Below are 26365 nucleotides of genomic sequence, written 5' to 3' on the forward strand. Positions count from 1 at the left end.
AAATTCCACCATTTTTGGTTAATTTGAATAATTGTTAAAAGCCATAAATAGCAAAATATCAAACATTTCACAAGAAAATAAATTACAGTTTGCTTCATGAAAACACAAATATGTAAATCAGAACTTGTAGCTGGATGTGCTCAGACAGAAGATAAACAAAGATGACAAAAATGTAAATATTTTCCCAAGTGGGAGGAGGTCTGATATTAACTTGCCAATTTGAACACTCTGCAGTCGAGCATTTCAGTAACTGAGACTATGCTTTGTAACTTTTAAGTCTAATTTGTTTGTTTATTTGTTTTTCACTGCAGCAGCTATTCTTCCTGGGGTCTACACATCACAATGCACATGAACTTTTTTAAAGGTCTTTTAAAGCTTCATGTTTTAAGCACAAATGTAGTTAATCAGATTAAGATACTTCATCATACACTGTGTGTGAAATCTCCACAGCTATGGCCTTTTAAGAATCTCTCTAAAATAAATGTTTATGTTCCTGTTTCATCACTGACTGATACAAAAATGTTATTCACCCTAACCTGACTTCAGATAAGCCTCTGCCACTACTATTTTACTTTTACTGTTGGTGTGTGACGGTGCAGTTGGGCTCTCCAGGGAAAAACTCCTCCAGCACACGATGGGAACTGATGTGTTTTACACAGCGAGAACAGCTTGTTTGGAATAAACAGACAAAAACCTGGATCATAAAACGAACAGCCCACTTATCTTTGGAAACTCAAGTATTTAAACACCACAAATACAAAATCAAGGACACTGAAACTGTTTGGAAATTGTAATATAAAACCCCTAAAACAATGACTGCTTATCACATAAGATAAGGTCACTGCTGCCATGCATTTGGGTTTGGCTTCTTGGGAACAGACAATTGTTTGTTTACAGCGTTTAAATACTGGAAGGTATGCAGCTGAATTGTGATGAAGATGCAGAGGAAGAGCAGAAGAATGCTGGGATACCTCCTGTAAAACACATTATGGGGATGTGCTGGTATCAAACAAATAATTAAAACAGTAAATAGGACTATCACAACATTAATCCAACTTCCTGTAGTATTACTACAAGAGCTGACAGAGTAAAACTACTTACAACCATGTTCGCCTTGGATGCTATCACCCCTCCCTGACAAAACAGTTAACCATATGATGAAGCTTTGTTCAACTCACCGACATTAAATACACTAAAAATACCGTAAACAAAAGCAGATTAAAGTCCAGATAAAATGGCATTTTGAGAGCATCTAGCTTCAGTGTCGTGATGTATTTCTGAGTGAAGAAAAGGCAGGCAGGCTATTACATTGTGAGGAATCTGATTTGATCATTTAAAATTGGGTGCCTCATGACAGTGAGGTTCTGGAAGCGGAAGTAACGACGGGATAGTAGTATCCATCAGGGAGAGAGAGAGAGAGAAACAAAGTCCATCGTCGCCTTCATGTAACCTTAGATGCTGTAGCAGTGCACATAATCTGGAGCCGTCACACAGATCCCACTTTCTTTAAAGTGAATACATTTTAGCCAGTAACCACGGTATTCTGGGCAAACAAATATACATCGATGTAGCGTGCTGTTGCTAGCTAGCTAGCTAACTAACTTAATCTTGGCTCTGTGCAGCGAAAAGTTGCAGATTAATTGATGGGTGGATGTCATGAGGATATAGGTTGAAACTGGTTGGTGCTAGCTTAGGTAAGCATGTCACATTTTCTTCTACAGGAAGAAAACATGATTAGATTTTAATATAAGAAGGTAAGGTAAGGTAAGGTAAAGTAAGGTAAGAGGTAAAAAAAGAATACATAGAAACTGATTTTTTTGCATTTGCACCACCTGCCCTTCTGCACACTACAGTCGCATTTTGACAGACACATACAACGGGAAGAGCTAATGCAAACACGCTAGGAAGAAGCTGAAACTGATCCTCTGTCTGACTTTTAACATCGTAACTCAATGAGCTAATGTTAGTGCAAATAATAGGCTACTGACTGACAATGAAATCTCCAAATAACGCCAGATAATCTCCATCTACAATATAAATTTAGTCCTCAATTCAAAATTTTACTGAAAAACTTGATTAGTGAAGCTCGTGGCACCACCTTGTGTGACCTAATGCCACACCAGTTCCTCTTTTTTATGCAGTCAGTGACTGTAGAGGACCTGCCGTGAGGTGGCAACAGGTAAGTAACTTCCTTACCTGGAAATTACCACAGGACATTTAATTTTTACAACAGGATAAAATAAAATGTTAAAACCGAATACCTTGTAAACCTTGGAGAGAGACCTCCTTCCCTCCTTACCTTGGGGACCTGGTGGATGTCAAAGAGCTCGGGAAGCTTGATGCTGAGCATGTCTGTGGGCAGTCTGATGGCACCTCTCCCTTTCTGACAGACCTCCCAGAGTCTGGCTCGTCCCCCACGACAGAGGACAACCCAGACGGGGTAGTCAAACACCGGGATCCGGGCCCCTTGTCCTGGACTGCCTGGCTCCCATCGCAAGCATCGTCCCCAGCCCTGGCTCCATCCGCCTCCGACGCCACTACCGACCCCGATCCCCCGCCACACCGGAAACACTGCGGAGAGACAGAAACAAACATGAATAAATGCGACACCAACAGAACAATAATTCCATAATTCCACAATTCAATAATAAACCCATGAAAAGATACCTATTATATTATATTCGATTTCTGCCAATATATCCCCTAAATCCTACACACTGGACCTTTAAGTATACACACACACTAACAACATATTGGACTTCCCAAACCTTGTGTTTAAGGTAATATTTGCAAAGATGTTCACGGAGCAAAATTTATATTAGCATTAAGGTTTATATGACAGAGTCCTCTGGAGAGTGCTGTCTTTGTTGACTGGAGCCGACACAGAACAATCTCTTATTGTGGCTCCTCTTGAGACATACCCAGACATCTATTTGAAGAATGCCCGGCATTGTTACATTGCAGTGGCCTGTGACTGGAGGCAAAGCATGTCATAACGACATGTTTGTAAGGACAGCCAATATTACACGGTACATTCCTCCCCTGTCAACAGAGGGGGAACATCATCAGATAACAGTTTCTTACACCAAAACATGATGTTTACTTTACAGACAGGCTGCACCTTGACAACATCTGTCTGTCAAAAATACGAAACAATGACTTATTCTAACAAACTCATCAGCAGGTATGGACGTTTGCAGTTGAGTGAGTAATAAGCTGACAGTATTTTTATCCTCCCTGTTTTTCTTTTTTACCACTTAAAGGTGAATTATACAGGATTTTCCTAAAAACAATGTATAGACTCATACAGATATAATCCCTCTTAATCATCACTTACGTCTTCTAGAAGTGTGTGGCGGTGTATTTATCTGCAGAGACTCTGCCTTCTGCTTGTATTTTCTTATTTTCTGTGCTCGTGACGTAAATTGACGTGTACCCTCAAAGCGCTCAGGTGATAGTGGGGCTTTATAAAAAGGTAGCGACGCGACGTAGATGCCAGACCGTAAGCAGCAGGCGTCCAAGAGAGACAGTGCCAAAACAGACAAGACGCCAGTTGGGTGAATCTGGGGTTGGCTTTTAGTTTCACTTTCACTGGCGAGCGTCTTTACAAACTATAACCGACAATCCTACATAGTATTCTTTTAAACATAGCTAAATATGTATATTTATATTACGTATTGTTTAAAATAATTTTTAATACCAAAAAAACATGATTTTTAAATTATATTTTCTTATCTCTGTGCAACTCCACCCTTACTTCTGTATTAAAATTCATTAAGAGATGAAGCTCTGCACTACAGCACAACAGATGCATGGCGAATATTATCAGCAGAGGTTAGCTCATGCATTAGCTTAGCATGATAAGAAATCGCAGTACAGAAAGGCAACACATATGAAAGTGGTGTTTCTGTACATAATGACGAAATCCAAACTGAACAAACTTAAAATGAATGTACTCTTCTTATTTCCTATGTATTGTTCTTTTAAATTTCCTTTTTATATCAGTAAACTGTACAGATGATGTACTTGGAAGAACATGGTGAAAATACAGCATGATACAATTGAAAAAAAAAAGAGATAATAAATGCCATGGGTAATTTAGTTCTAGTTTGTACACCAGAACACACTGACAAGTTTATAATGTCCTGCTCAGTACATATTTTGTGAACAGTTCTTCAATACAATAACTAAATGGGGTCCTTTGTGTAATTAGCTATGAGTTTAAGTTAAAACAAATTCTGGCCAATATATTGGCAAGTGTTTAAACTCTCAAATATTGATAGCATCTGCCTCAAACTCCGGTAAGGGTCGGGCTCTAATATGCATATGAAATCAAACAAACGTTAACCACTAATAAATTACATTTAAGTTATTTCATTTACTCCCAAAAGCCCACATCCTTAAGTATAAAGCAAGGTTTATGCTTCTGCACACCTACGACGCAGAGGGCTTTACAGAGGCGTTGCATCCCTGTGCGACCGACGCAGAGATGGGATGTGCACCTCCAAAAAATTGTAACCACATGTCGAGGCAATGCAGACCCAACGCAGACCACAAGAGCTATGATTGGTCCTTCAAACTACGTCATTTCCGGCATTTTGCAAGGTTTCACTTCCTGCTGTAGCACCACAACACCGCCTCGAGCCATTCAACGGGCGTACAGACCATCAGTGCAGTCGCCTCTCTCTTCGTCGTCGTCGTCGTCGTAACATTTGTAATAAGAGCATTTGTTGTTCAATGTCGATCATTTCGAGCTCCAGCAACGGTCTTTCTCTCTTGGTCGCCATCTTCACTGTGACTAGAGCAAAGCCAGAAGATAAACAAACAATGAACGAGCAACGACCATAGACGTCACAGAGTCTACGTAGGTATATAAAAGAACACCGCGCCCCCAAGCGCTTTGGTGGAGAATTGCATATCGACACAGACCAACAGGACACAGAACTATGATAGGCACACAGCAACTGCGGAGCAACTGCGTGCACGTTGTGTCGAGTGTACGCAGACGCATAAAGAAACTTTAAGAATGTCCTGTAAGGTCAAGCTACACACACACCAAAACTGCCTTTTTGCCATTAACACCCCCTGACTGTCAGTATAAACTGTCCTGTAGGGACATTCTTGTTTCGCTGTAGTGATATGGTTGCACTCTTACAGAAACTAGGCCAAGTAATCACAGTATCTTCATACACATACTGGACGTGATCACAAATGTGAGGAGACATGAAAACAGTCTTTCACCTTCTTAATATAAAGTGAATTTCTCAAACTGAAAGCCAGAGCTGTATCAGACTATAACCCTTTCAGCGTTATTGACTTGCCTGTGCACATCAGAGTTCGGGCATTTCCCCCCCAGTCTCTCCTCACAAGCGTCTCTCCTGACAGGTCTCTTGCAGCGTGGGAGCAACAAGAGGAGGCCACCGCTTACTGCAACCCAGCTGCAGGCGCCGGCCTGTTAACTGTGACAAAGTGCGCTTTGTGGAGGCTAAAGCCTTGAGAGTGCAGGGGCCAAAGGATGACTGTTACACACTGCACTGGATGGAAATGAGGCTGCTCACAGTCCCACATACACACACAGTATCCTGCCCTGGAGAACATGCACAAATACTCCCAGCACTGACATGCGTGCACACTGGTACAAATCCTGCATTCATCACGGCTGGATAACATCTGAGCCCACAAGGGAACACACACACACACACACACACACACACACACACACACACACAAGACCGCAGCTTGTGTGGATGACAATAGCTTGGAAAAGCCACTGGGTTCACTGCAGTGTGGAAAAAAACCGAATTTGAATTCAGATCATCAGCATCGTGTGGTGCCAATGATTTGAATAGACATGTTAAGATCTGGATGTGTTTTTGTTTGGCAGACTGTGTGACTGATTTGAATGGTAACATCTATGCATGCAAAATCTATGTAGATTAAATAACTGTCTGAGAGACTGAAGCTGGTGGACTTCAGGACGCCAAATGCTGCCATCGAGGACCAAACAACTCCTGAATGTAATACCATTAATATTGGACAGTTGGGGCCAGATGTATAAACAATGAATATGTACAAAAACCATGCGTGGGCCTCTTCCCACACATAAACCGGTATTCATAAAGACAGAATGTGAAATAAGAATGTGTGCACATCATGCAAACTTCAGACCAGGCAGACAGACAGTTTCAACTTAGCTAAGTGACATTTTCTACAGGCTACACAGCGCTCTGTAAAATGACAATTAAAGGCACCTTTATAAACTTAATTTTGGATTATTTCTGAGTGATCGTTTCATTATTCATTTCATTTACATTTGAGCCCTGTTAATGGCCGTCTCGTTTTATCCTGAATTGGGAAGTTCTTTGTAAAGTTACTTGCAATTAAAGGACATTTATCATTTTGATGGATTACAACCCCAAAAGAAATGAGACATCCTTGCTTTGGAGCTGTCATTTTAAAGCCATGTCAATTAAATATGATGTCAGGCACAGCTGCATCATCTGTCCATTGTTTTGTTAAAGCCCACTGCTGTATTATATGATCTCTCTCAGAGCATATTTACTTTTAATTCAATTCACAACGTGACAGAATGTGACAAGAATGAACGATGTCATGCATTTTTGTTATATAACACACACACACACACACACACACACACACACAAACGACTACCACGACTACGACTGACTGACAATGAAGGAGACAAGGGCTGAATCCAAATGTCCACCCTCTGGCCCTGCAGACTGAGCCCTCGTGGACTTCAGTTGTACATTGTGTGATGTATTTACCGTCATCACGTAAAGTCTGCGAGCAGCTGACAGACAGCCCTTGAGACTGTCTTACTCGTTGCCATGGAAAAGTTCAACTATCACTGCTGTCATATTCATATATATGTCATATAAGTTGATGAATGTAAATAAGGACAGAACTATTACTCAATAAATTGGGTATTTACTGAAGACCTTTTGTTGTTTTTCAGCCATTTTTAGTCTATTTCACTGCACAATAATAAAATACATTTCCAGTCCCTCTACAGCCTACACTTACACATATCTCTGTATCACGATGTGGTTGAATATCATATCTGGCCTACACAATTCAAGTAACATTTTAATAGACCCAACTATCAATTTTTAACTACTTTACACATTTATGACATTTCTTTTTCAACAGTTGAAACACCCACAACGTCATGTCCGTATTGCAATGAATTGTGGGTTATTAAATCAGTGAAGTCTGCTTAGTCTGCACCCCAAGTGGACTCTGTGGAAGTCCGCAGGAAGTCCGCTTGAGGCTCCTTGCGGACTGGCTGAACTGTGGATTTGAACAGCCCTAAGCACTCGCGGACTTCCCATGAACGCACCCGCAAAGTCCGCGAGTCTGCAAGTGAAGTAGTGAAGTCTGGACATTTGGATTCAGCCAAGGAGGCACAAAATCAGGAAATGGGAAAGGCCTCCTGACTGTCAATGTGACCACTTCCTGTTTCAAAGTAAAAGCCCTTGTTTCAAAATAAGAGCTCTCTAGTGTTTCACACACAGTCCAGCCATATATGGGGTTTTGTCCTATTCTTGAGAAAGTATTTTCGACCAAACAAAATTACTCCACTCTCAAGTATTGTGTTTTAAATTCCATTTGATTTGTTACCAATTACAAAACACTCAAAAGTAACTAAAGTATATATTTTCAATTACATGTAACAGAATTACTGCCCATCTCTGGTTACTGTCTTGCATGGAGGCTCCAAACAAAGTGAAAATAATGTCGGCTGATTAATCAGTATCGGCTTTTTCCTGTTCCAAGCTATCATAATCATATCAGCCTTTAAAATTCACAATCATTCGATCTCTGGTTTCAACATGAGCGCTATGAATGATCATCCTTTTGAGGTTTAATAGTAATTTGAGATTTTACCGTGATGATGGTTTGCAGGAACATCATGAATTAGTGGTAAGGACGCTGCAATTAGCCACAGCCATGTGCAATGACAGCTGCTCTGGCACCGGTGGAGAACCTCAACGATATGAAACAGTTGGTGAAAATTGCACTTTCTTTACCATATGTCTCACTGACAGGTCTAATATCGATATGCAAATGATGTTTAAGGGGGTCTCTACATCCATTTATGGCGAACTGTGGGTGTGGAAATGAGGCTCCTGCTCATGCACCCAGCGCCACAGTGATTAAGATTTATTAAGCAGAATAAGTCATGTGCACAGCCTTATAAATCTGACAAAAAGAATGCATAAACACATTTGTCTTTGTGCTTTTACACTTAGTCATGATTATACACAGAGTTTCATGCCTCTGGCCCCTGATGTTTGTGAACATGTTCCAGAAAAAACTCTTGAGGAAAGGCACTCTTCTGCAATGACATCCAGAGACACATATCTTGGTGACCCATGAAGCAGGTCAGCGTGTCCTGACATGCTGTCCAACAACAAGCATACAAATCATGTAAACATGCTTTACATTTGAACACAACCCTGACTCCGACACACAAACAGACTTGCACCAAAGTGTTTATAACAGCAGAAGTCTGAGAGGATGAAAACGGTGTGCTGAACTCCAAACACGACATACAAGACAAAAACAGCACTTAATCAAAGTTTGAAGCTCAGGATCAGAGCAGAAACCTCAGCACAACATGCTATGAGTGGAAAAACACTGACACAACTCTCCACAATCACAAGACAAAACACACAGCATGTGAAGTAATAAAAACCCGAATTTACAAAATCAGTTCCCACAGATTTACAAAACCCACGATGTTACAGACAGTGTTGACATGAAGCATCATACAAGCATGCAAAGGCCAAAAACATGCTTCTTCTCACCCCACCCTGCTTCCCGAGGTCATCCTGGTCACTTAATGGAATAACTGAGTCAGCTGGCTCCACTTCACATGGTATAAAACACATGGACTTGTGCTGACCGAGTTAGATGAAACGCACATTTAGTCTGCCCGATACAGATCTTTAAAACGGGGTTAAAAATCTAATGATATCTATCTATCTAATGATAATTGAAAACTTGCTTTCCCTTTGTGGGGCCTCTCTACAACTTGGACAGGACAAGGGCTTTTTGTTTGAGTGGTTTATTAAATCCTGCACGCATCCTCCAACAAGAGATAACATCCACCTTTAGGAGGTGGCTGTGGCTTCCTGCAGATTTTGAGATTAGATATTAGGCTCCTCCTGTCTAGTACTTCTGCGAAGATCATGTCAAAATGAAACTTAAAAGTGTTTCTAGGGGAGTCATGTTTGTAGAGGTGATGTCTGCTTTTGACAGTTAGCTCGCGGTCATATCTGGTGACGCAACAGCCTGTGTTTTTAATAAGCACAATTTTTATCTCTGTTTTGAAATCAGACATTGCTGACTTAATTATTCAGTCCTCTCTACGATCATCAAGATAGGAAGCCGAAACTGAAATTGCCCATCTCCTGAACATATTCCCCTTCACTATTATTTTCTAACACGATAACAAGTATTGATGCAGTAAGTATTGTAATGGTGACATCATCTTTAGTCCATTCATCCATCCATTTTCATCCACTTATCCGGGGCCGGGTTGCGAGGACAGCAGGCCAAGCAAAGCACCCCAGACGTCCCTCTCCCCAGCAACGCTTTCCAGCTCCTCCTGGGGGACTCCAATGCGTTCCCAGGCCAGATGAGATACATAATCCCTCCAGTGTGTTCTGGGTCTCTCCCGGGGCCTCCTACCAGTGGGACGTGCCTGGAACACCTTTAACGGGAGGCGCCCAGGAGGCATCCTGATCAGATGCCCGAACCACCTCAACTGACCCCTTTCGACGTGAAGGAGCAGCAGTTCTACTCCGAGCTCCCTCCAAATGTCCGAGCTCCTTACCCTTTCTCTAAGGCTGAGCCCAGACACCCCACGGAGGAAACTCATTTCGGCCGCTTGTATCCGCATAATATTCTTTCGGTCACTACCCAGAGCTCATGACCATAGGTGAGGGTTGGGACGTAGATGGACCAGTAAATCGAATGCTTCAACCCAACCAATGCTGACTCAAATGACACCACATGAGGCAATTTATCAGACTTCACACAGCTCCCTCTGAAGCCACAAAAGACATAATACAACTCTTTTCTCTCTAAGACCTGCAAACAGACTTGCATGCGTTTTGTTCATGTGCTAACTGGCAAACTAGCATCTTGAATCTGTCCTGCCGGTATTCCATTTCCCATTTTTTAATGACAAACACAGATGACAACCATCTGCTGGTGTGAAGAGATATTTCCTCTCATGCAGGTGCAGAATGTTCGTGCTAGTTGGCTGTAGTCTCTGTGGTGCATTCAAGTGCAACTTTTTGGCAGAGACACAGACGATGTGAGGTGACCCAACAGTCGGCCTTCGTCGCCACTTGTCCTTTGATGTTGGTTTGGTGTGTCTGGGCTTTTAAAGGCTATTTACTCAGCAAACATTGGGAGGAGTACAAGAATAATGACATGAAGATTTTTTTTTTGACTGCTCATGAGATTAACAGCAACTGCACAAACCTCCAGACAACCGTTGTTACCTGAAAGTCCTGAGGCAATTCTGAACTGACGGTAACAAAACTTCCTTCCTACTTTTTGTTCTTCTCTTGACATCTGAAATTCTTTCCCTTTCTCGCGTGATGTCGTCACGTGACCTTTCTCAATGGACGTCTTTATCTGCCAGAGGCTGACAATAAGAAGACTATGCAAGCGAGCATGTTGCCCACACAGATGGACACATGTGCCTTGTACTGCATGTTCTCATTCTGCAGCTCAAGCTATGAAGCATTCCACTGTCCTAGAACATGGTCAGCCCAAAAAGCACTTGACTCCACCAGAGGGTTCACTGATGGTTAATGCACTATTTCTATACAGATAATTTGTTTATTTGGTACTTTTACAGTTCATATTCATGAACTCAAAAGTAGCTGTCTGGCACGTGGTGATTATAGTTAATCATGTAAAATTTAATCTGTGATTCACTACAGTATTTTTACTTTCAGCAGCCACCCACAGAACATGCTTCAACATGCTGCTTCCACCTGTTTGCTCTTCACACTGGTGATAAGACGACTAAGAACATAGCAATTGACGAGGTATTTCACTGCTGGAAAGACAGCCTTTGAATAAAACTAGGATGTCTATGCAGTAGAAAGCTGCAAATACTTTTGAAATTGGTGCTATGTGACTGGAGAAAAACAGAGACAAATGACGCTTTCACTCATGAGGTAGAAATCCTACAACTGCCAGAGTGCACTGCGCCACCCCAGACTAATAAATGCTCCTGCTGGGGGGTGATATAATGCAAAACACATACGTTTGAAACAATGGCGGCCAGCTGGCAAGGAACGATCACATATTACAGTTCAACAGTAAGGTAAAACATGTTTCTGAGAACATTTGAGTTGAGAAACAGGCAACTCAGTGACAGCATCTTGGTTTATATTTGATCAGCGCTGCCTAGTTTTACCATCAGGAAACAATATGGTGCCAACTTCCTGTTCACAAACTCTCACTATTACTAGGGATTGGAATAACCAGAGGATCCACGATACGATATTATCACGATACAATATTATTGCGATTTTAAATATGCTGTGATATGCTGAGTATTGCGATAAAATATATTGTGATTTATTACCTTTTTTCAAATGCAAATTATGTCCCCGAAGAAAAAACATCAATACTTGGCACTGTGTGACGATATGATATTGCCACACAAAAATATCACGATACTTTGCTGTATTGATTTTTTTCCCCCACCCCTTGCTATTACAGCTGAACACGGCACTAAAATATGTTTCCAAAAAACACTGTAGGCGAGAAAGAGGCAATACAGTAACATAATCTTGATATATATTCAATCAGCACTGCCTAGTTTTACCGTTTGATCGGATTTCGGTCTGAGTTTGAGAGAGAAAGAGAGAGGGACGGGTCTGTCTCTTGATCTGCTTCTATACTCTGTCTGCAGTGGTGGCACGGGTGGCAGGCAATATGAATGCTGAATGTATGCTTGCGAAGTATGGGGGTTTGAGAAGGTAGACATCTTAGAGAAATTACACTTGAAATTCCTCAAGTATATTTTGAAAGTTAAAATGTCCACTTGTAATAATATGGTTTATGGCGAACTTGGAAGATACCCTTTATGTGTTGATATCAAAAAAAGAATTATTGGTTATTGGGGGAGTTTAGTGATGGGGAAGGAAACAAAGATTAGCAGGGTGATGTATAACTGTCCATTTAATTTATATATTAATGAGCTATATGTATCACCATGGATTTCTTTTGTTAAGCAAATATTAGATGAATGCGGTTTTTCTTATGTTTGGTCAGACCAGAGATGTGATGACATTAAATGGTTGAAGATGGCAGTTGAGCAGAGGTTAAAGGACCAGTTTGTACAGAAGTGGCGTTATGAACTACAGAACATGTCCTCATGTGATTTATATTGTGAATTTAAAGAGGATTTTAATTTTGAAAAATATTTAATTTGTGAAAACAAGAAGTATAGTCAGGCCATCTGTAATTTTCGAACTTCTAATAATAGACTTCCTAAAATAACAGGTAGATACAAGGGTCTGGAAAGGAATGAAAGGTTGTGTAATCTGTGTAATGATGATCAATGATCAAATGTATAGCTTTAATGAAGACTGATCATTCAAGAACAATATGTAAACTGGGTGCTTTCTTGAATAATGTTTTGCCACTTTTTAAATGAAATAATGTATGGCCGTGCTTGAGTGCAGGCTTGGTTTTCTTTTTGTTTACTTTGATCTGTGATGACTCATTCTGACTGTTCATCATTTATTTTGTATTTTGTCTTGTTTGTACTCCATATCACAATTGTGGTGAAGAGTTAATAAATATGACTATGACTATGACTATGACTATGAAAATGAGGAAGTATAGCCTGAAGTTTGAGCAACAGCCCGAAGATCAGAGAAACTCTGCCAGATTACGTAAATTACATCATCAGGCAGGGCTATCTAGGCACTGGTTAGATGGAGGGAAGTTTCCCACAGTCCATTTCCACATACTACCCACACTGTTTCGATACAAAGCTGGTTGCAAATTGGCAAGGTACCCCTTTAAGAGAGCCAGTCTTTCAAGTTAGGGTACTAAAGGTATCACTGAGTGTGTAAGATGTGCACTGCGTTAAAGTATGGTCTATTAAACAACTGTCATCGGAGGAATTGGGTTTCTACAATTAATCTTTTCTTATTCTTGAACATGAGTTTAGAAGGAAACTCTTGCTCTCTGTGGGAGACCTCAATGTGGCATCCAACAACAGTTATTCAAAACAAAAACAACAACTAACAAATGACGAAACACGCCAACAAATGGAGTCCTGATTTTCAACAGTAGCACACATGTTTAGGCTGTACTTTTTCCTTTAACTGCATTAAAGCAAAAATACTTCGACAATCACTACTGATTAGTTCTTTAAGTTAGTTATCAGGCATAAGTTCCACATAAGGGTGTCATGATATACCAGTACTGATGATAACCATGATATTTAACAATGAAATGTTGATATCATGTTAATAAATCACATACAATAATATCATATAAATAGTCCGGTGCCTCTTAAATCATTTCTGTTTCTTTCCCTTCTTGTTTTATCTCCCTCCGTCAACACCATCTGGTTGCCTTTTCTACATTTATTAAGTGTATCTGCTCTTATTGTAGGACTTTATACAGTTATGGTTATAGACTAAACAAAGTTGAATTTGACTGACAGCATTATAATATTTCTTAGTTTTAAAAAAAAAAAAAAAAAAACTGGACGAGGTAATCATATAGTGAAAATCTGGTATTGTGCCAGTCCTAGTTTCAAAGGTTCCAGCTTGCAAAATGTGAATATTTTAGACTTAGGGCCTGCCCCAATACTAATATAGATTGGAGTTGACAGAAAGCTAGCCAGCTAGCTAACGTTACGGTCGTCAGGTTACATGTTAGCTAGCTAGCTAGCTCGTACTATCTGGCGTCTGTCATCTGTCCTGTTCTGCAAAATTGTGCACGCCAGCTAGTATAACTATGCTGCCTCGTAATGTTAGCTGGTTAGCTAGCTAGCTAGCTAGCAGAAGTCCCCTGTCGTACATATATTATTACTCTAATGGTACATTAGTAGCAAGCATAATAGAGTGTGCCAGGGCTGACGTCAAAACCCGAAAGTTTAGCATCGTGCTGGTTCCCGGAAGAGAAAGTGAATGTGATTTTTGCATTGCGTCTTGGAGTATGTCAGAAAATAAGCTCTGTGGCTAACACAAGTTAAAGGTTTTGTTCAGCGAGATAATCTTCACATATGAACACCTTTCATACCGCATTTGAAGCTTAAATGCGATTGGCAGAAGTAAAAAGCTAACGTTAGGCTTTAACGGACTACATGACTACTCCACGGTCGCATGACTCTTGACGTCACCGCCACTAAGCTTTCAACTGATTTCAGCTGCTTTATTTTAAAAACATTGTATAATGGGGAAATCGGAGTGTTTAAGCTAAATAAGAAGCTGTAATGGCGGACTGCCAGCACTCTCGCCTGTTCGGGGGTGATGACGTTTAATGTCCCCGACAGGGTTTGTAGTCGTATTGAGCAACTTGTTAGCAACCGCCTTTTTTACGACACGTAAAAGCTTCAAAATTCACAAGTAGGGTATTTACTGACGTGTTTTATGTCGTAGAACAAAACCTGAAACTCGCTTAAGCTTTTGTTAACCACAGACCTTATTTGAGGCATTTTACCAAAATCCCATTCAAAAAACGTATTGACTTTTAGACAAGAGAACCGGAAGTGCTAAAAGCGCTAACAGAGTTCCGGGTTTACTGGCACACTCTATAGTAGCTAACGTTACCGTTGCGTTGTAGATGCCGGTTGGAAACGATAGTAGCTAACGTTACCGTTGCGTTGTAGATGCCGGTTGGAAACGTAGATGGCTCGCGGCTTCCTGTTTAAAATAGTTACCTATGCGTGAACGTAACCGACGCGGTGACGTACTGAGTGGTGTCCCAATTCCTAGGGAAAGATTTCAACCCCTACCCCTCGTTGCTTCATTTCGAGGGCTAAGGGGTAGTGGGCAACGGGGGGTATTGGGATTGGGCCTTAATTTCATTATCTATTATCAATTATTTTCTTCATTAAGCATTGGTTCACCTCAGTATTGGGATTGGGCCTTAATTTCATTATCTATTATTTTCTTCATTAAGCATTGGTTCACCTCCCAAAAAAGTTTAAAAAGCCCCTTGCGTCCAAAACTCAGATACCCTGTTCATTTTCAAAGAAACAAACATTCATATTTGAGATGCTGTCACCAGTAGGGGTGTGAATCATAAGTTTTACTACGACACAATATATATATCTATTCTCTGGACAACAACACAAAGTGTACTATTATCAAAGTCTGCCACAATACAATTACAATTCGATTCAATTCAGGGACCGATATGAGACAACATCAGTAAATATCCTCGTTATCTTTTTCCTTGGCTGCTAACCATAATCTGACTGACACTTGGCCGCTAGCACTGTTTGAATGTTTACGAATGAGGTGTGCTCGTTTTGAAATGGTGACACAGATGTGCCGTGGGAATCTCACAATTTTTCACTTTGCATCAACAGTATTGGATGGTTGATCACTGAATGTATCAATCCAGATCAATGTATCGTTACACCCCTTGTAACCAGCTAATTTTTTGGCATTCTTCCTTAAAAAAATAAGTCAAATGATTAAACAGGTATTAAAATTGCTGCAGATTTGTCAATTCCATCAAGGACCACCTTGGAAATAAGTGTTTAAGTGCTATCTACCAGGATTTTGTGTCATAAATCTTGCATCTGCGTCTTTCACATCTCCTCCTTCCCCACAAATTCACTACTTCCCTCTGACCAAGTGCTCGAGGTTACTTTAGTATGTGACACCTCATGGGGTAACCCTGTACACAGGAACATACACTTAACCTTGTCATGAGATGTGTTTTTTAACTTCCCTCTTTATTTAAAAGGGACAATGTACAGCTCAAACATAAATGTCACCATTTGATGCACCGTACCAGATTATAGCTTCAAGCTAATTCACGTCTGTAGTCATGCTGGAATGTTTTTTTCAGTGAAGGTGTTCCTCCTTGGTCACCCAATTCCTGGTATGTGTCTACATTTCACATGAAAGCACTGCTCAGGGTTATGTAACATTATGTGCTCCTACAGATCTCAGGGGATAACTGCAAGAACAAAGAGGTGACCGCTGCTTCCCCTGCACCATCAAAACAGTTCATATCCATTAAAATATCTTCACCTTTTCTTGTATTATTGGACCAGGTGTTTAATTCAAAACCAGTATCTGTGTTCTTTTAAGATGAAGCCCACTTCTCAATACTATAATAACACTTTGAGTCAATGATGGGCATGTGACCGTTGGTACTTTTTGACAAATAAGACGGAACACAGTGTCAGATAGAAACCACTCTGAAGTCACAGCTGAACATGGTCATAAATTTAAGCACGAGAGAAAAGTCTTGAGCAACTGTCTAGATGTGCTGTAGAGACATGTGCATGCTCCTACCCCCACCTCCCTGCTTCATTCCTCTATACAGTACCTGCAACTGTCTGTCTGTCAGCACGTGAGCGAGTTTATCCATGTCCCACAAGAATATCCTGTTTTCAATCTCCAACTATACACTTAATTTTCTAATCTATTTTAATCAGCTGCAGTGAAAGAAAACAACTGGCTAGGTGTGCTGTAGAGACATGTGCATGCTCCTACCCCCACCTCACTGCTTCATTCCTCTATACAGTACCTGCAACTGACTGTCAGCACGTGAGCAAGTTTATCCTCATAAGAGTACCTGGGTATATGGACAGATGACAAGCTTTCATTTGATGTACATATTGCTGCTCTAGTTCAGAAGTTTAAAGTGAAGATTGGCTTTTATTTTAGCAATAATTCTTGTTTTACATTCAGTAATTGTGACATTTTGTATATACATGCAACCTCCTCCATTTTACGTAGCCTTGATTGAGTGTACCATGCGTCTATAGCCCCTTTTACACTGCCAGATTTTCGGCGAACAGAGCCGGATCGTAAAGCTGATCCGAGGTGCCCAATTTTCCGCCTCGTAGGGTAGTCATATTGGTGGAACCCTTTTAGTTTAAACAGACTGAGGCGGCCTTCCGTCACGGGAGGGGCTGTTGATGACTTCTGGGAGGAGCTTTTTATGACACTGCACGTGCAACCCACTGGCAGTGGATAAACAGGAAACAGCTGATAGCAGGAATGAGCGAGCAGCTAGTAGCAAGAGGGAAACGCAAACCTGACAGACGCTGTAAATATGAGCAACTGGGGAGACAAGGAATTGCGCGCCCTCCTTGCCCTTGCAAATGAAGAGGCCATTAACCGTCAAATGACGGGGACGGTGAAGAGCGGGCCAACTTATGAGAGAATCTCCAAAGGTGACCAGCCGCGGCTTCCCTCCCACATCACTGTTTACGTCACACGCTGAGCTACACGTTTTGTTACCTGAGCTACACGTTTTGTTACTTGCTCACGCCCCCCATTGCCCCGAAAAAGGTGCATTCTGTATATACAAAAGTAGGTAGGCGGCATTTTGCTGCACTCCCCGATTTTGTTTTTATACTGCCAATGCTGAAAAAAGACTGATTGGGCTTTCCTGCAAATTTGCACAAATCCTATTTAAAAAGGGCTTCTTACTCATCACTGCATTCTTTATGATTTGGTGGGGTGGACATCACTGACCACTCGCAGATAACAGCACTGGTATATCTTCATCTATAAAGCAATATGGGGCAAACTCCCGGCCTACCTCTGCACTGTTCTGTGTGTCAGCTCTGGTGGTTACCAGCTACGCTATTCCAAGTGGTTGCTTTTTAAAGTACGCCAGGTTTTAACAGATCTGGGGAAAACTGCATTCTCCTACTCTGCACCTTGGACATGGAACAACCTTCAAAAAGATTGAAAATTAGAAACACTTATATCCGTTGATGAATGTGGTGACAGAGACATGTGTGCCACTATGTTTGAATTGCTGTTTTGTATTATATGTTGTATCTGTTGCATTTTAAATGTGTTTGATTGGCTGCTACCTCGGCCAGGTCTTTTGTAAAAGAGATTTTCAATCTCAATGGGTTAAATAAAAGGTTAAACACACGTCACACAAGGATGTCCTGTTTCTAATCTCCAACTATATGCTCAATTTCATACTTTCTTATCAGCTGCAGTAAAAGAAAACAACACTTGAGTTGTTTTGCTTCAAATGCCAGTGAAGATTCTCAGTCACCCAGGTCATGGTAATCGTAAGTGCTATATCGTCAGCAACTGGACTTGCTTGCGTTTCTTGAAGACGTTTCGCCTGTCATCCAAGAAGAAGAAGAACTGAAGAAGCTTCTTGGATGAAAACGTCTTCAAGAAACGCAAGCAAGTCTGTTTGCTTCCAATGGTTTCTCAGTTGAAATGTTACTCTATAAAATGTCAGGAAACAATCAGTACAAGGTGACATCTTTGAATGTCTTGTTTTGTCCAACCAATAGTCAAAAAACCCAAAGAAATTCAGTTTACTACAATATAAATCAGGAAAAAGCTGCAAATCCTCACATAGGAGAAGGTAGAACTCTGGAGAAAAATTACTTTTTATTCATTTGTTGAACATCAATTTGTTTGCTTGATCTAATTGTCGCAGCTCTAATTTGTCAAAAAAAAAAATGGATGCAACTCTGGAAGGTGACAAATGTTTGTATTAATGGGTCCATCTACAAAACACACTGCCTTACTTATGCCCTGTTTGGGCTGCAAACTGAGGAAAAGAGGAGTTCAAGTCCATGTGGCAGCTGCTTACACTATGGAAAGATGGAAAACATCTCCAAACTGGAAAAAAATTGCAAGTGTATTTTCGCCTGGACGCATCTCCACAGCAACAATTAAGGAAAACACGCCAGTCACATGGAGCTAATTCTCAGGATGACTTGTCTCAATCTTTCAGCCCCATGTGTGTGTGTGTGTGTGTGTGTGTGTGTGTGTGTTTTATGTTTCATTTTCCTTACTCTTTAAACAAGACTTCCCAGGAATTCCTTTGACACAAGCTTTAAAAAAACAAGTACACTGATGTGGAGACGGTGAAGACACAAGCAGCTTCACAAACTCAGCCTCAACAATGCAGCGAGGAAAAACATCTCCGCGTCTTTGTCACACAAACACTAGTTTTCATCGACTTACCGCGACCCTCGGACATGCGGAGGTTAAAGCTTTCCTCCAGTTTGTCTCCGTAAAAACGCAAAAAGCTCGCCGTGTGTGTGACAGCCTCGGCTGGGCGTCTGCTTCCTCTTCTCCTCTCCCGGTCGTCTCTCGGTTTTGTAATAGTGTCAGGTCTACAGCCTCTTTTGCTCCTCTTGTTCCGCGCGAGCCAGTAAGAGGCGCTGCTCGGTGCTCACGTGGATCACTGGAGCAACAACAACACGAGCCATGTGTGTGCAACGCCTGTGTGCGCGCGCGCTACTGGTGACAAGACAAGGGGTACATGTGGAAACATGTGGAAACGTTCATGTGATGAAACCAGTGGGGGAACAAGTATTCACATCCAAGATACTAGAACACAGTGGGAAAATATTCTGTTACAGGTCAAAGACCTGTGGTAAGTCTTAATAAAATAATAATTAAAAAAAAAAACCTTAACAATCATCTATTCTGCCATACATTAGGCTACTTACTGTGTGGAAGTGTAGGGAAATACATATTAAAATTACAAATCCAATTTTCATACTTCAAAACAGAGCCGTAACAATTGTGAACAAAACCTCATACAGAGAACCAAACTCATTACTCATTAAACCAGGGGTGTCAAACATACCGCCGGGGGCCGGAATCAGCCCACCAAAGGGTCCAATCTGGCCCCCTAAATGACTTAGCACACCTAATATTGATGCAAATGTGAAGGCTAAAGCGGGATTTATATTTGTGTGCAGACCCTACGCCGTAGCCTACGCCGTTGTGAGCATTTATACTTGTGCAGTGGTGTGTCTGTGTCACTCTGCAGTTACACCAAAGACGGTGGATAAACCAAGACGGTCCACTGCCAGTCAGTTTCCTGTATCAGTGTCACGTGGGGTTCGCGACCACCACGCCCCTTTAGGAGACTAACAGCAGGTCCTGAGTCCATTGACTTCAGTGGGAGAAATGAACATGATTACAGATTATGGTCGATTCTTTCGCCCCATAGTCACGGAAGCAAATATTGGACCCATTTATCACAAGCCACATATCTTCAGAACATTCCGACACCAAAATGGCAAATTTCAGACGGACAAATCAGGAGAAAATTTACTTTGTTCAAGACCTGTCTCTGTCTCAACAACACACTCTCGCGAGATCTGGCAACAGATATCTCCTCTCTGGTGCTGAAATCAGTGCAGTTTCACCAAAGATACTGGATTAAAAAAATATTTTTTCCAGCGGATATCTTAGTTACAACATGATTGAGCTAGCAAAGCAGTTTTGTGTTGCTATGTGTGGTATTTATTCAGTTTTGGGAAATCACGATGTCTAGAAAGCATCAGTGGCTGCAGCTGACAGGGACAGCTAACAGCAGCAGCAAAGCTAACATCAGGACGTCATCTGTTAAAAGCCTCCCGTTGTCGGATACGACATGAAACTACTCCAGTTAGCTCAATAATGTTGTAACTAAGACATCCGTTGGAATAAAATATTTTTTTCACGGACCGTTTATTTATTTAGCTTACAGCCAGTAAGTAATGGTAATCCAGTATCTTTGGTTACACCTCCAAAACACGAGTCAGCGGGTCAGGGTTTCTCAAGTGCTGTAAAATATAGTCGATTCAAAACACACATTAAACATGGCTTAATAGAGACAATTTCAAACACAAGTACACAAATCACCTTCTCTATAACTCTCAGCATTCACTGACACATTTTCCCCACAAAAACAACATGCTAATGTTTTTAGCACAAGCCTATGGCATTTTACATTGTATAAATGAGCCTAGCAGCTAGCGGAGTTTTACTCTACTCATATAAAACCAGGGACAACAGCAACATTTAAAGAAGGTAACGTTACAAAATCCGGCTCCATTACAACTTTCAAGATTCACTGACAAAACAACTGTCTTATACTAAAGATGTTTTCCAAACAAATATAACATGCTAACTTTATTAGCACACTTCTATGGCATTTTACATTGTGTAAATTAGCCTAGAGGCTAGTGGACTTTTCCTCTTCTCATATGAAGCCAGGGACAACAGCAACATTTAAAGAAGGTAACGTTACAAAATCCGGCTCCATTACAACTTTCAAGATTCACTGACAAAACAACTGTCTTATACTAAACACCAAACAAATATAACATGCTAACATTATTAGCACACGTCTATGGCATTTTGCATTGTATAAATTAGCCTAGCGACTAGCGGAGATTTCCTCTGCTCATATGAAGCCAGGATAAATCACACACAAGACTTAAAATGCTATTTTTGTGGAGGTTTTCTTATCTACACAATTTATTGTTCTTATCTGTGAAATTAAAGTAAATAAAAGCTTTGTTTCCACTGAGGGAAATGGTTTCAGCTGACAAACATAGATGGGGTCTGCGTCGCCGCGACGTGTAGGCCTAGTTACATTTCTGGGAAGGTTCTACGTTGATGCAAAGCCTACGCCATAAGTACGCCGTCGATTCAACACAGAAATATAAATTCTGCCTAAGAGGTGTCAGGTTTAAACAGTGAGTTGGTGCTTGATGTAAAATGCTGCCTTTCCACTGCGACCAGAATACAGCTCTCTGAAATAACAATGGACACTTACTGTGGTCATATTTAAAGATATTGAACAGCTTCAGTAGAAAAGAATCTGTATCAGACTTCCATCTTAAAACTGTATTGGTGGAACCCTGCTGCTGAGGCACTGACAAAACTTCAGACTGTGAATAGTTTATAAGACAGAGGATGACTTAGCCTGCTTCTTCCATAGCTTCCACTTTAGTGGGAAATTATTTTAAAAAAAAACCCCACATGTAATAAAAGTGAGTAGCAGACTGACTGAATTTGGAAAAACTGAGAGACTGTTGAATTTGCACATATTTTTCTGAGGATATCACGGGCTGATCATCATCTGTTTTGTAAACGGATTTTCAGAATAAACTTCTTTACACTAAAAAAGGGAAAAATTTAAAGGTGTTTTTATTTATAGCTTAATATGTAATGGTTTTACTGGTCCGGCCCACTGGAGATTAAACTGGGCTGTTGTGGCCCCTGAACTAAAATGAGTTTGACACCCAAGTATTAAATTAAGGACTTATCCTCTGGGAACCATGAATGTCTGTCTGAAATATTTCAGCCTGGACCAAAGTGAAAGATCGACCTACAGACCATTATTTCCATCCCTAGAGCCACGGCACCAGCATGGCTAAACATACTGTAATGTCTCATGACCTGATGACCTCAATGACCCAGCCTGTGATGTCGCTCAATACAGGAAGTAACTCCCCATGTCTCAGAGAAACTGATTAAGCCTCTTGAATGACTAAATGTCCTCGAGATCACAAGAAGTCCAGTCGCCTCTGACTTATTTCTACGACATCACATGACTTCGAGGCATGAGAGCCTTCATATGAGCCAGCGGGGACACTCCTTTGTCCCAGTGCTGACCAGGGAGGACATCCTGTTTCATTCTGCACAACACAAACATCCAGTTTGTGTCAACACAACTTTTTATCTCATCAGGTCTCCTTTACGTTTAGCCAAACCCAGAGCAGTGTGACGTTAAAACAGTTGAGGGACACTACAGATGTTTTAGCTCCAAGCATTCAATAAAAACATGAGAACACAGCAAACCTTCACCAGACTGCTCAGACTGTGTGCTTGGAGTTCACTGACCTCACCCGTCCCACTTCCCACTTCTAGAATATGTTTGCTTGGTCATCATTAGCTATAAATATCAAACTACAAGATCAGAACTGGACTTACTATGACTGAGGGAAGTGTGACACCATGCACTTCTCACCAGTGAATTCATATTCCTGGCAAAACAAGTCATTGATTTTAAGTGCTGCATTTAAAAAAGCAAATAAAATCACTGTCAGAAACTGTATTAGTGTCCCAAACAAACGACACACCCTAACTTCCTGATCAGATCTATCTACATAGCAAAATACTCTGAGTTCCTACAATAGCAAACAATAGCAGGGTGTTTCCAATACAACCTCCTGTTGTGTGACATCAGCGAAATAACAACATCCCTCCTGTTCACAGCTTGTGAAATATATAGAGACTCAGGAGTAAGAGTCCATACTCATCTGAGGGGGGAGCAAACACAGCTGCTTTTACTTCTAGTGAGCTATCATTTAAAAGGCACCTTTTCAGTCGCTTGTAATGTTATTGTTTTAGTTATCTTCATTTTATCAGATTGTGTTGAACGTATTCTTTTACTGTAAGGGACTCTGTTACTCTGTTTTTATAGAGCTATACGAGTAAAGTTATTATTAATGTTAATAATATCACAAATAACTTACTCATACCTAACTTTGTGGAAGTACTTTGTTAAAAGTAGTAATATCACACTTTAAAAATACTCTATTACAGAAAAGAAAAAAGGTTTTACTTAAGTGATCAGCAAAACCAACATAAATGATCGATAGTAAAAGTATTTATTATGCAGAATGGCCCCTCTGATTGTTATTGTTGGTCAATGTGAAGCTAACTAACCACACTATACACTGCTGGGTAATTACATTTATAGCAATGCATCATATTTTATGAGCCAGTCATATGCACAGTAACAGAAACTGTAACTCTCAAATAAAGGCAGTACAGCAAAAAAATAAATGAATAAATTAAAAAAAAAAGAATAGAATAGAAAATAAAAAATGAAAAAATAAAAAATAAAAATAAACACAAAAAATATAAAAATTAATAATAAAAAATACAAAAATAAAAATAAGTAATTAAAATAAAATAAAAATATATATAAAAAATAAATTATAAAAAATACAAAGACAAAAATAAATAATTAAAATAAAATAAAAATAAAAATAAATACAAAAAATAAAAACACAAAAAAATAGAATAAAAAATAAAAATAGATTAATAAATAAAAAGAAAAAGAAAGAAAGAAAAGGGTGAAAAAGGGTGTCATTTTCTCTCTCAGTTGTGAAGTAAAGTAGTAGAATAGCAGAAAATGGAAAAACTCCAATAAAGTATAAGTACTTGAAATTATAATGAAATAGCAACAGTGTTAAAGTAAATGTGATTTGTACTTTGCACAGCTGGAAATCACACAAGGGTTAAAAAAAAAATGCGAGAAAATAATCTAGCTATTGAAATAGTTATGGGCACCTGAGAATGGACATGCGTAAACAAAGCTTGACCCGTGATGCTGCGTTCAAACACTGAAAGCGTGCTCAATAAAAACTGCGCCACAGCACATGAGAGGTTCAATACCTAATCATATCAGCGTGTTTATTTCCGGGGAAGAAAACTTGGCAGTAATATCACCAAATTATTCGGAAGTACTATTTGGCACAGACGCGTTCAGTTCCTATAAATGGGAGTGACCTACAAGTAAAACCCTCCAGAGTCTCTTCAGGAGAGGAAGGGGTGTGAGCTAACTGCAACTCCAGACAGAGAAACTCTCAGTCACGGTGTGATGAAGAAAACTATCGCAACACAAACCTGGTCTGACCTCTCAGCTTTACGCGTCCGGTGGGATCACTGCAGGGAGGGATTCCGAGGCGCGGGGAGGGGGGAACAATTGAGGACGTAATTTTCTGGGAATATAAAAATCATAAATCCATAATTGTTCCAAAATCAGGGCCCGTCCCTATTGAACCAAACACTTTCCTCTGCACATTCCTGCAGTAACGGAATAAAAACACCACTGCATCCCCTAATGTCGAAATCCCACCCTCGGGGCAGAGACTTTTTTCCATTGGATGTGGCAAAGAAAAAAGCCTTGTTTTCCGCTGTCAGGAGACAAGGCAGAGAGGACAAGAGCTCCAGCATCATTAACATAAGAACAAACACGGATGGCATTAATTCTGGATGAAATGCATTAACATTTCTGAGAGATATTACGCAAGAAAATGATTAATAAGGCGCACATGTCAAGCCCAAACATGCGCAAAAGACAAGTTACTTACGTATGTACTCCAAGCAGGCGAGGCATTTCCCCACCGCCAGCACAGACCCCTGCATGGACATTTCTCACACAGATCACAGCCGCTTTGACTCAAGTTATAAATTAATGGGCTTTCTGTATGTTTAAATCCCTCATCCTGTCCCTGCAGCCCGGTGCGTCCTCTCTGAAGTCCCTGCAGCCCCACAGCTTCATGGGCTCACAGAAAGAGGATTGCCTTGGGTCAGTGAGGTTTCTAAACCCCCTTACCCAGCAGAAAAAACAGAAAAAAAGGGGGCAGCTCCGGTGCCAGCCGTCTTCTGTTGGAGTGGCACTGAACCCGCTGCCAGGGGATTGGTCATTCTGTGTGCTCGGTCAGTGGTGGGCATGGGGCCCAGGACAGAGGGGAACACAAGAGATGGAAGGGAGAGAAACAAAACAAAAAGATTGTCACATGGAGACCTAGTTTGAGAGAAGAGGCAGAAAGACCTCATAGTTGAAATGTCTCTGATTATTATTAACCCTCTGTGTAGAGCTTTGGTGTCTGAGAAGCCTTCAGATGGTATTTGATGTCTCACCAGTACCTGAAAATAAGAGTTTTCGTTACCTTAGAATGAGCTGTTTGTATCTACATAGGGGGTGTTTCTTAAAGGCAAGGAAGGATCCTTGAATTGCTGAATTTCAAGGATGCTACATCATCAAATCCAGCCTCAGGGCTGTTCCAATGTCAAGGATCCTTCAAATTCTGCCAAGGACAGGAGGTGTTTCTCAAAGTCATGGAAGGATCCTGAAACGGACGAATTTCAAGGAGGCTACGTCATCGAACCTTGCCGAAGGACTGTTCCAATGCTAAGGATCCTTCAAATTCTACCGAAGACAGTCCTTCATTCAGAGAATTTTAAAGGATACATGTGTACCCACAATTCTTTGCACACGATTTGCTAGATGTGAAGGCACGGCATCTTCAGGATTTAGATAAATATGTCATTTATTTGGATTATCATTTACAGCTGTGATAGAGTGCAAGGTGCCACAAAAGTTTCATGAGTCTACCTGTTTGTTTTTTAAAATATAATCCAAAACATATTCTTCCTAAAAGTCACATGACTCTGAAACTACTGTCTACATTTGTTCAAACTGTACAACAACATTAGAGAGTGCCAAAATTATCACAATAATCTGAAAACCCCTCAGTCTGCTAAGGGTTAATGACGCACACCTGGGGACACTCTGTTCCAATGTG

The 26365-nt window shown here is 40.6% G+C and overlaps 1 protein-coding gene across 3 annotated transcripts in view; it reads right to left on the reverse strand.

Moving 5' to 3' along the window:
• Positions 1 to 25222, reverse strand: part of paqr6 (progestin and adipoQ receptor family member VI) — a 38754-nt gene extending 13532 nt beyond the window's left edge. Inside the window, exons 1-2 of one of the 3 annotated variants that reach the window (XM_050046293.1) lie at positions 25148 to 25222; positions 2300 to 2571 (exon numbers count right to left, since the gene is read on the reverse strand). In XM_050046293.1, the coding sequence (XP_049902250.1) occupies positions 2300 to 2571; positions 25148 to 25208 (333 nt within the window). In that variant the 5' untranslated portion in view covers positions 25209 to 25222. Of the gene's footprint in view, positions 1 to 2299; positions 2572 to 19220; positions 19416 to 24680; positions 24837 to 25147 lie in introns of those variants that run through there. The other 2 variants (XM_050046295.1, XM_050046294.1) reach the window with 2 other exon arrangements.
• Positions 25223 to 26365: the final 1143 nt, after the last annotated feature.

Source organism: Epinephelus moara, chromosome 6 (genome assembly GCF_006386435.1).
Source record: "Epinephelus moara isolate mb chromosome 6, YSFRI_EMoa_1.0, whole genome shotgun sequence".
Lineage (NCBI taxonomy): Eukaryota > Metazoa > Chordata > Actinopteri > Perciformes > Serranidae > Epinephelus > Epinephelus moara.